Below are 12,537 nucleotides of genomic sequence, written 5' to 3' on the forward strand. Positions count from 1 at the left end.
CTGAGAGCAACCTACATGCAGAGGCAGGGCCAAAACCAAAGCTGAACCCCAGGAGCTGCGCGAACAAAGAAGAGAAAGGGAAACCTCTCCATGCAGCCTCAGGAGCAGCAGATTAAATTGCCACAGTGAACTTGAGGTACCTGCATCTGTGGAATACCTGAATAGACAACGAATCAACCCAGAATTGAGGCGGTGGACTTTGGGAGCAACTGTAGACTTGGGGTTTGCTGTCTGCGACTGACTGGTTTCTGATTTTTATGTTTATCTTAGTATAGTTTTTAGCGCTTGTTATCATTGGTTGATTTGTTTATTGGTTTGGTTGCTCTCTTCTTTTTTTTTTCTTTGGTAACTTTTTAATTTTTTTAATTTTAATATTTTTTTATTTTAATTATTCTATTTTATTTAATTTTTCTTTAAATTTTTTTTCTTTCTTTTTTTCTCTCTTCTCTTCTGAGCTGTGTGGCTGACAGGGTCTTGGTGCTCTGGCTGGGTGTCAGGCCTGAGCCTCTGAGGTGCGAGAGCTGAGTTCAGGACATTGGACCACCAGAGACCTCCCGGCTCCATGTAATATCATTCGGCACGAGCTCTCCCAGATATCCGTCTCAATGCTAAGACCCAACTCCACCCAATGGCCAGCAAGCTCCAGTGCTGGATGCCCCATGCCAAACAGCTAGCAAGACTGGAACACAACCCCCACCCATTAGCAGAGAGGCAGCCTAAAATCACACTAAGTTCACAGACACCCCAAAACACACCACCAGATGCAGCCCTGCCCGCCAGAAAGACAGGATCCAGCCCCACCCACCAGAACACAGGGACCAGTCCCCTCCACCAGGAAGCCTTTACAACCCACTGAACCAACCTTACCCACTGGGGGCAGACACCAAAAACAAAGGGAACTACGAACCTGTAGCCTGTGAAAGAGAGACCCCAAACACAGTAAGTAAGCAAAATGGGAAGACAGAGAAATACACAACAGATGAAGGAGCAAGGTAAAAACCCACCAGACCAAACAAATGAAGAGGAAATACACAGTCTACCTGAAAAAGAATTCAAAGTAATGATAGTACAGATGATCCAAAATCTTGGAAATAGAATGTAGAAAATACAAGACACGTTGAACAAGGACCTAGAAGAACCAAAGAGCAAACAAACAATGATGAACAACACAATAAGTGAAATTAAAAATTCTCTACAAGGAATCAATAGCAGAGAAACAGAGGCAGAAGAACGGATACGTGACCTGAAAGATAAAATAGTGGAAATAACTACCGCAGAGCAGAATAAAGAAAAAAGAATGAAAAGAATTGAGGACACTCTCAGAGACCTCTGGGACAACATTAAACACACCAACATTCGAATTATAGGGGTCCCAGAAGAAGAAGAGAAAAAGAAAGGATCTGAGGAAATATTTGAAGAGATTACAGTTGAAAACTTCCCTAACATGGGAAAGGAAATAGTGAATCAAGTCCAGGAAGTGCAGAGAGTTCCATACAGGATAAATCCAAGGAGAAACACGCCAAGGCACATACTAATCGAACTATAACAAATTAAATAAAAAGAAAAAACATTAAAAGCAGCAAGGGAAAAGCAACAAATAACATACAAGGGAATCCCCATAAGGTTAACAGCTGTTCTTTCAGCAGAAACTCTGCAAGCCAGAAGGGAGTGGCAGGACATAGTTAAAGAGATGAAAGGGAAAAACCTACAACCAAGATTACCCAGTAAGGATCTCATTCAGACTCGATGGAGAAATTAAAACCTTTACAGACAAGCAAAGGCTAAGAGAATTCAGCACCACCAAACCGGCATTACAACAAGTGCTAAATTAACTGCTCTAGGCAGGAAACACAGGAGGAGGAAAAGACCTACAATAACAAACCCCAAACAATTAAGAAAACGGTATTAGGAACATACATATCGATAACTACCTTAAATGTAAATGGTTTAAATGCTCCAACTAAAAGACATGGACTGGATGAATGGATACAAAAAAAGACCCATGTATATGCTGTCTACAAGAGACCCACTTCAGACCTAGGGACACATACACACTGAAAGTGAGGGGCTGGAAAAAGATATTACATGCAAATGGAAATCAAAAGAAAGCTGGAGTAACAATTCTCATATCAAACAAAATCGACTTTAAAATAAAGACTATTACAAGAGACAAAGAAGGACACTACATAATGATCAAGGGATCAATCCAAGAAGAAGATATAAAAGTTGCAAATATTTATGTACCCAACATAGGAGCACCTCAATACATAAGGCAAATGCTAACAGCTATAAAGGGGAAATTGACAGTAACACAATAATAGTAGGGGACTTTAACACCCCATTTTCACCAATGGACAGATCATACAAAATGAAAATAAATAAGGAAAAGCAAGCTTTAAATGACACATTAAGCAAGATGGACTTAATTGATATTTATGGGACATTCCATCCAAAAACAACAGAATACATTTTCCTCTCAAGTGCTCATGGAACATCCTCCAGGATAGATCATATCTTGGGTCACAAATCAAGCCTTGGTAAATTTAAGAAAATTGAAATCGTATCAAGTATCTTTTCCAACCACAGCACTATGAGACTAGATATCAATTACAGGAAAAAAATCTGTAAAAAATACAAACACATGGAGGCTAAACAGTACACTACTAAATAACCAAGAGATCACAGGAGAAATTAAAGAGAAAATCCAAAAATACCTAGAAACAAATGACAATGAAAACACGACAACCCAATACCTATGGGATGCAGCAAAAGCAGTTTTAAGAGGGAAGTTTATAGCAATACAGTCGTACCTCAAGAAACACGAAGCATCTCAAATAAACAACCTAACCATACACCTAAAGCAATTACAGAAAGAAGAACAAAAAAAACCCCCAAAGTTAGCAGAAGGAAAGAAATCATAAAGATCCGAGCAGAAATAAATGAAACAGAAACAAAGGAAACAATAGCAAAGATCAATAAAACTAAAAGCCGGTTCTTCAAGAAGATAAAATTGATAAACCATTAGCTAGACTCATCAAGAAAAAAGGGAGAAGACTCAAATCAATAGAATTAGAAATGAAGACGGAGAAGTAACAACTGACACTGCAGAAATACAAAGCATCATGAGATATTACTGCAAGCAACTATATGCCAATAAAATGGACAACCTGGAAGAAATAGACAAATTCTTAGAAAAGCACAACCTTCTGAGACTGAATCAGGAAGAAATAGAAAATATGAACAGACCAATTACAAAAAAAATTGTGAAATTGAAACTGTGATTAAAAAGCTTCCAACGAATAAAAGCCCAGGACCAGATGGCTTGACGGGCGAATTCTAGCAAACATTTAGAGAAGAGCTAACACCTATGCTTCTCAAACTCTTCCAAAATATAGCAGAGGGAGGAACACTCCCAAACCCATTCTATGAGGGCACCATCACCCTGATACCAAAATCAGGCAAAGATGTCACAGAAAAAGAAAACTACAGGCCAATATTGAAGAACATAGATGCAACAATCCACAACAAAATACTAGCAAACAGAATCCAACAGCACATTAAAAGGATCATACACCATGATCAAGTGGGGTTTATCCCAGAAATGCAAGGATTCTTCAATATACGCAAATCAATCAACGTGATACACAATATTAACAAATTGAAGGAGAAGAACCATATGATCATCTCAATCGATGCAGAGAAAGCTTTCAACAAAATTCAACACCCATTTATGATAAAAACCCTCCAGAAAGTAGGCTTAGAGGGAACTTTTTTCAACATAATAAAGGCCATATATGACAAACCCACAGCCAACATCGTCCTCAATGGTGAAAAACTGAAACCATTTCCACTAAGATCAGGAACAGGACAAGGTTGCTCACTCTCACCACTATTATTCAACATAGTTTTGGAAGTTCTAGCCACAGCAATCAGAGAAGATAATGAAATAAAAGGAATCCAGATTGAAAAAGAAGAAGTAAAACTGTCACTGTTTGCAGATGACGTGATACTATACATAGAGAATCCTAAAGATGCTACCAGAAAACTACTAGAGCTAATCAATGAATTTGGTAAAGTAGCAGGATACAAAATTAATGCACAGAAATCTCTTGCATTCGTATACACTAATGATGAAAAATCTGAAAGAGTAATTAAGGAAACACTTCCATTCACCATTGCAAGAAAAAGAATAAAATACCTAGGAATAAACCTACCTAAGGAGACAAAAGACCTGTATGCAGAAAACCATAAGACACTGATGAAAAAAATTAAAGATGATACAAACAGATGGAGAGATATACCATGTTCTTGGATTGGAGGAATCAACATTGTGAAAATGACTATAGTACCCAAAGCAATCTACAGTTTCAGTGCAATCCCTATCAAACTACCAATGGGATTTTTCACAGATCTAGAACAAAAAATTTCACAATTTGTATGGAAACACAAAAGACCCCGAATAGCCAAAGCAATCTTGAGAAAGAAAAATGCAGCTGGAGGAATCAGGCTCCCTGACTTCAGACTATACTACAAAGCTACAGTAATCAAGACAGTATGGTACTGGCACAAAAAGAGAAATATAGTTCAGTGGAACAGGATAGAAAGCCCAGAGATAAACCCACACACATATGGTCACCTTATTTTTTTATAAAGGAGGCAAGAATATACAATGGAGAAAAGACAGCCTCTTCAATAAGTGGTGCTCAGAAACTGGACAGCTACACGTAAAATAATGAAATTAGAACACTGCCTAACACCATACACAAAAATAAACTCAAAATGGATTAAAGACCTAAATGTAAGGCCAGACACTATAAAACTCTTAGAGGAAAACATAGGCAGAACACTCTATGATATAAATCACAGCAAGATCCTTTTTGACCCACCTCCTAGAGAAATGTAAATAAAAATAAACAAATGGGACCTAATGAAACTTAAAAGGTTTTGCACAGCAAAGGAAACCATAAACAAGAACAAACTACAACCCTCAGAATGATAGAAAGTATTTGCAAAGAAAGCAACTGACAAAGGATTAATCTCCAAAATATACAAGCAGGTCATGCAGCTCAATATCGAAAAAACAAACAACGCAATCCAAAAATGGGTGGAAGGTCTAAATAGACATTTTTCCAAAGAAGTTATACAGATTGCCAACAAACACATAAAAGGATGCTCAACATCACTAATCATTAGAGAAACACAAATCAAAACTACAATGAGGTATCACCGCAAACCAGTCAGAATGGCCATCATCAAAAAATCTACAAACAATAAATGCTGGAGAGGGTGTGGAGAAAAGGGAACCTTCTTGCCCTGTTGGTGGGAATGTAAATTGATACAGCCACTATGGAGAACAGTATGGAGCTTCCTTAAAAAACTAAAAATAGAACTACCATATGACCCAGCACTCCCACTACTGGGCATATACCCTGAGAAAACCATAATTCAAAAAGAGTCATGTACCACAGTGTTCACTGCAGCACTATTTACCATATCCAGGACATGGAAGCAACCTAAGTGTCCATCGAGAGATGAATGGATAAAGAAGATGTGGCACGTATATACAAGGAATATTACTCAGCCATAAAAAGAAGCGAAATTGAGTTATTTGTAGTGAAGTGGATGGACCTAGAATCTGTCATACAGAGTGAAGTAAGTCAGAAAGAGAACAAGAAACACTGTATGCTAACACATATGTATGTTATCTAAAAAAAGAAAAGAAAAAGTGGTTCTTATGAACCTAGGAGCAAGGAAGGAATAAAAACGCAGATGTAAGAATGGACTTTTGGACACGCGGACAGGGAAGGGTAAGCTGGGACGAAGTGAGGGATAGCATTGACATATATACACTACCAAATGTAAAATAGCTAGCTAGTGGGAAGCAGCTACGTAGCACAGGGAGATCAGCTCTGTGCTTTGTGACCACATAGAGGGGTGGGATAGGGTGGGTGGGAGGGAGGGGTTATGGGGATATATGTATACATATAGCTGATTCACTTTGTGATACAGCAGCAACTAACCCAACATTGTAAAGCAATTATACTCCAATAAAGATGTTAAAAAAAATGAATGAGTAGAGGAATAACCCATATCTAAATATTTTGATTTTATTTTGTTTACTTACATTAACTTATCATAACTATTCATCAATTATCAAATATTAGATTAAGTAATTTTAATTGAATATGTAGTTTTTAGATTTTTCTTTGTATATGCCTATAATACATGGTGATTTTTAAAATATATCACACTTTATTGTTTTATTTTGGACAGCACATATATGTAGGTTCACTTAATTAGTAAGAGAAAGCAAATTAGGTTCTGCTTTAAGTTTTTAGGATTTATCCTAGAAATAGATATTAGATTGAGTTAGAAAGTGTTCAGGAGAAGTATCAAGAAAGGAAGACTGACCATTAGGTATTCCTACTCTCTAGTTCATCTATTGCCTCTGGACACAGTTGTAAGTATGACACCATTTGCTCTGAGCAACAGCTTCCACGTCCTGTTCTTTGCTTCATAACATCTTCTCTTCCAGCTCTGGTTCAGATCTTTTCCTTCCTTCTTCCTCCCAAAACCTATTTCAGCAAAGTATCAAATATGCAGGTGTGAAAATGCTTAATGATGTTTTATCTTCTTGAAATATTTACATTTTTTCCCCAAAACTACAAAGCTTTGAGTCAAAGGAGTAAGTAACTAAGGATGGAATTTCAGGTGCCAAGAAACAATTAGCCAGGTTAGGGGAGTGTGTAGGTAGATCACTTTCCTACTTCTCCAGAGGTCTTACTCTTCTTTCATGAAAAATTGTTACGTGCCTCTTTAAGATTAATTTTGCCAGTGACATAGCAATCAAGGTGACAATAGTAAACTACAGGTCCCACTTGCAGCTGGGTGCAAATGCCCAGCATATTACTGGGCAGTTAGGAACCCTTCATTTTCCTCTGCAGAGTTACTAGGTGTCCAGGTAAGGTGTGGCTACAATGGTTTGGAGTTACCTGTGGGTATTGCATATGGTCTGTTCTTCTGTGTGCTTTTGCTCTGTGGAATGTTCAGTGATATGTGACCCAGCTCGAGCCAATTAGTGTAGGTATTTTGGTCGTAGGATACCTCTTTTACCAGCACAGAGCACGGACAAGCATGTAAAGATTAGTCTTGTACAAATGGAAATCAGTCTTTCTTATAAAGGCCTCTGGAGAAAGGGCTTCCATAGACACACAGTGGCTGTTGCAGTGTTCATGACTCACACGGGAAATCATTCCTTCTATTTAACTAAAATCCTTGGGCTTCAATTGGTCTGTTTCCTTTTATTTTGCCTTCAGTGGAGATGGAAAACAGCTGTTTTCTGTGCAAGACCCCCTCATATATACTCGGATACTTATTAAATTGTATCCTCAGACTTTTCCTGGCTGAACAATTTCATTCCCTTTAACCTTTGTGCAGGTATTACTTTCTAAGCATTTAATCTTTTTTTATGAATAGCCTCTGGATCTTCTCCATGTTGTCTGTATCCTCTGTTTCAAAGTACAGTCTGATGAAGTTAAGAAAAAGCTGATGTCAGTAGCTTCTGTATTAACATCCTGGTTTTTATCTGTATTCACTGTACTCTTGGCAACAAATTAAAGGACAGATTTCCAAGATCATTAATCAGGTGGAACACCCACATCTTAAATTGTTTTAGAAGAACAAATTAGGTAATATTCATAAATCCTTTGATGTTGAAATATATTATGCTAAAGTTATGATTATTTCTTTTTTGCATCTGGCTACCTTTGTTACAATCATGCTAAGAAATTTAAAATTAAATTACATTTTGTTAAAGTATTATAAAAATTCCTTTATATATTTAAATTTTCATGACAACTTTTCACCTGTTTAGAAGACATGTGTAAATTAGAAAAGTTAGTGAATATTTGTGAGTAGACTGGCATATTTTGTAAAAGGTATTAAATACTGTACAATTTAGTTTTCTTATATATGTTTTAGGGAATGTTTGAAGGAGAAGAAAGAATTTTTTTCTTTAAAATTTCACATGCACAAAAGGATTGAGTGGCGGTTATTTTATTCTTTATTGCTAATGGGTTTTTAGTGCCACAGCAAGTAGTTGAAGGAATTGGGACCAAAAGTGAGGGACAAGGTAATTTTGAACATCAAATTTATTATTAAAATTAAAAATATGGGCTTCCCTGATGGCGCAGTGGTTGGGGGTCCGCCTGCCGATGCAGGGGACACAGGTTCCCCCCCCCCGGTCCGGGGGGATCCTGCATGCTGCGGAGCGGCTGGGCCCATGGGCCATGGCTGCTGGGCCTGCGCGTCCGGAGCCTGTGCTCCGCGACGGGAGGGGCCACAGCAGTGAGAGGCCCGCGTACAGCACAAAAAAAAAAAATTAAAAATATTCTTATAAGCTAGGGTCAGAATTCAACTACAACTGGAGAAATTGATGTCAATTTTATGTGATTATTTTCTGTGTATTTAAAAAAATGTATTTGCCATAGCAACCGCAATCACATATGACAGTGGTTACTATCTTGAGATTTCCTGCTTTACTCTCCTGTTGAAGGGCCTACTATTTCTTCTTTTAAAAATAAATTGTAAGTCAGAAGCATCATCGTCTTTGTCCCTTCTGTGAACATGCATCTCCCTGGAGACTCAGCTGCACACTGTGGACATGTGTTTCATATCGTGTGGTTAAATATGACTGGCCAATTACAGCTGCTCCCTCCCATTAACTTTTAAGACATACCTAGCCTATTTTCCTCCTTAGAAATTTTTAAAAATTGTTTTTAAAATTTTCTTTGTATATCAAAAAGATATACTCAAAATGTTGATAGTAAGTTTTAAACTAAACAATGGAAAATATTTAGAAGTATAAGCACATACATTTGAATAAAAAATTGTGTATAAGCATATCTTGGTTAATAATATCCTGTTATAAAGTCATCCAAACAGAAAAATCTAATGGAACAGACTACCTTCTTTTATTTCAGTTGATTTTTAGACTTTTGTTAACTCTCTGTGAGAATGTGTATTTCTAAATATAGGAATGGGTTATTTTCCAAAATTTTGAGTGTGGAATCCAACAGGCATTTCACCATAGGTTTTGAGATCAGCCTGTAAAAGACCCTTAAAACTAATATATCTGAAATGTACCGATAATTAAACCACTATGTAGTAGTGGATTTCAAGTTTCAAATTGGGGTGTTCTGTAGTAAAATTGAAGATTGCTGCTCCTATATCTTTTTACATCCTCCACTTGGGAATAGAAACCTAATAGTTAGGGACTGAATTTGGTTATAGGTACCAGAAAAACCAGATAACAATTGTTTAAATAGAATAGTATTAATGTCTTTTCTCATTTAACAAGAAATCCAGAAGCAGAGTGTGCTGCATTGGTAGAGTGATTTCATTATGTCATTAGAGATTCTTTCTGTGACACCATCTTTAGGGTAGTACTCTCATCCTCCTGTTTGCAGAATAACTGTTAGATCTTCTGCCATTAAGTCTGCATTCCAGGAAGGAGAAAGGAGCAGGCAGAAACAGAGAGGTGATGCCTGTATCAAGAAAACAGAGCTTTCCTAGGAACCTTCTTCTTATGTATCATCGGTCAAAATTGTGTTATATGGCCACTCCTCCCCGCAAGAGAGACCCCTTGTCGTCTTCAGGAAGGGAGAGCCTCTAGAAATTAGGTTACAACTTTTTCACCTTGAGCCACTAGGGCATTAGTGGTGGCTCCTTTAACTTGGGATAGAAGCTTCTGATCAGGATAGCATTAGAAGTAGGCACAGGACTATTGCAAATGGAAGAGGAGATTCCTGGAATGAAATTTCCCAGTGGTTTTCTTGTTTTCTTTAGTCAGCCCCAAATATTGGTCTTCCTCTTTCCTTTATATTGCCACTACTCATTTCTGATTGGACTTCTACTTCTCCAACTGCAGGAATTTTTACAAAATTACCTTATAGCTCATCCCGAGCCAATAATGTTACCTAGTTTTCATAATACTTACTGTAGTTTTAAGCTGCGTTAGTACTATTACAAATACATTCTAAATTGGCCAGATTACTATTAGCAATGTTATGTCTGATTTTAGAGGATCATGTAGAGACTGGAATGTCTCCACAGGCAAGTAAACTCGATGATGATGAGTCTCAAAAACATGTCATATGAAAGGAACTGGGGATGTTTCACCTTAAAATGATAACCAAGACAGGAGTCATTATCTGTCTTCAGATATTTGAGGGACTGGTATATGAAAGAGAAATTTATTTGGAACATGAGTGTAAATTACAGAAAGACATATTTCAAGTTCACATTAAAAAAAAAAACAAAACACTTTTTGTAACTTAGAGTTGCCCAGCAGGCTTCCTTGTGGGGAAGTGTACGTCCTATCACAGGAAATTTTTAAGAAGGTAGGTAACTTTACTGTCTGGAGAACTGTATTGGGAAGTGTCTTTGTGGTGGTCACTTAGGATCTTTTTTTTGGAACTCTAGGGCTTAAGGAATCCAGTTTGAAAATCACTGGGAAAATCTAGTTGTTCTAAATGTTTGTTTTCTACTTTAATCATTCAGTGTAGAAAATGAGGAGCCATTGAAAGATTCTAAACAGAAGAAAGACATGGTTTGATTTGCATTTAGAAGGTCACTATGTTGTCAGTGTGACTAAAATCAAAACTGAGATGAGGGAAGGAGACCAGTTTGGAGGGTGTTACAATGGCTTTGGAGGGTGTTACAATGGCCTAGGTAGGAAATGATTAGAAGCTAAACTAAGACAGTAGCAGTGGTGGATAGAGCAGTAGCATTAAAAAATACCTAATGATCAGTTTGGTTTGGTGAGAAACGAGTCTGGGTTAATTCTCAACTTGATCACTTTGGGGATTAAGTAAAGAATGTTGACTTTAGCAGACAAAGAGCATGTGGAGAAGCAGCAGGTTTTAAGGGAAAGATCTTGAATTTAGCTTTAGAACTGGGATATTTTTGTTATTTCATTCTTAATTTTATTTTACTTTGTTCGTCATTAAATTGACTATGTTGGCCTTGAATCTGACCAGTGAAAACTTACTATATTGATTAATAAAAAAATCATACTTCAGTAAAAATCATAGTTCTTTAAGTAAATGTAAGATCTTATACCCTCCTTATGTTCTTTGTTTACCTAAGGAAATGCAACTTCACCACAAGTACAAAGACCATCTTTCATGGATTACTTTGATAAACAGGACTTCAAGAATAAGAGTCATGAAAACTGTAATCAGAATATGCATGAACCCTTCCCTATGTCCAAAAATGTTTTTCCTGATAACTGGAAAGTTCCTCAAGATGGAGACTTTGACTTTGTAAGTACATTTTAATTCTTCCATATATGTTTTCTCCTACTCTATTTTGTCACCACATTGAGAAACATAGGTTGTGTGTGTGTGTGTGTGTGTGTATGATTAAAATTATAGACTGTATATTAATATTCAGTATATTGCTATATATGGGTAGGGGAATGGTGAAATTGTAGTTTGCTTGTAGAAATGTAGTTGCAGAGAAATGTAAATAATTGCTTATGGTTAAATAAATTATAGCCCAAATTTAGAGAAATATTTAGGACTCTTTTAAAACTAAAATGACAACTGTGTTAAAAGATGTTTTAAATAATGTAAATATGAGATATTTCTGACAGTAAATTCAGTTTCCTAAACAAATGATGCAAAGGTATTTATGACATCTACTTTGAGAAATTTGCCTCAACTATGAAAGTTAAGTCACATAGTGTTAACTCCACTTGGTTTGTCAGAAATAATAGTCCTATGTCTAGTTAGGAATATAAACTTCAGTATAAAACTGTGCCTTCTTTTTTTTAATCAACTTTTTTGTTTTTAATTTAATTTTATTATTTGGCCGCATTGGGTCTTAGTTGTGGCATGCAGGATCTTTCGTTGTGGCACGCAGGCTCTTTGTTGTGGCGGTGGACTTCTCTCTAGTTGTGGCACGTGGACTCCAGAGCTCACGGGCTCAGTAGTTGCAGCATGTGGTCTCTCTAGTTGTGGCGCATGGGCTCCAGAGCACGTGGGCTCAGTAGTTGCTGTGCGCGGGCTTAGTTGCCCAGTGGCATGTGGGATCTTAGTTCCCTGACCAGGGATTGAACCCTCGTCCCCTGCATTGGAAGGCGGATTCTTAACCACTGGACCATCAGAGAAGTCCCTAAAACTGTGCCTTCTTGCCTCTTATTACATTTTCTCCTTATTTCTTCTGTCCTGCTCCTTATTATTTATTTCTTTTAAAGAATGCATGTAATACAGATACATAATTCTAAAACAACTCTTACCACAACTTGAGAGAGAGTAAATTTTTAAAATGAGTTCTTTAATCTAGAAATTTTTGAGGTAAATTTTTGCTTTAGCGTGTATTATAAATAGCATTTACTTTTGCATATTGTTCTGTAAGATTTTCATGTAAAATAACTACAGCTACATTTGTTAATACGTATATTTATAAGTAAATAAAATTTTAGATATATCTATATCTTCTAAATTTTTAAATACTATCAAGCAGCTTTGCCTA

The 12,537-nt window shown here is 36.9% G+C and overlaps 1 protein-coding gene across 1 annotated transcript in view; it reads left to right on the forward strand.

The window, feature by feature from the left end:
• Positions 1-12,537, forward strand: part of STK3 (serine/threonine kinase 3) — a 324,871-nt gene that overhangs the window by 239,339 nt on the left and 72,995 nt on the right. Inside the window, exon 10 of the mRNA XM_029222626.1 lies at positions 11,149-11,324. Coding sequence (XP_029078459.1) covers positions 11,149-11,324 — 176 coding nt within the window. The remainder of the gene's footprint in view (positions 1-11,148; positions 11,325-12,537) is intronic.

This window comes from Monodon monoceros, unplaced genomic scaffold, assembly GCF_005190385.1.
Source record: "Monodon monoceros isolate NGI ecotype Baffin Bay Population unplaced genomic scaffold, NGI_Narwhal_1 Super_Scaffold_14, whole genome shotgun sequence".
Taxonomy (NCBI): domain Eukaryota; kingdom Metazoa; phylum Chordata; class Mammalia; order Artiodactyla; family Monodontidae; genus Monodon; species Monodon monoceros.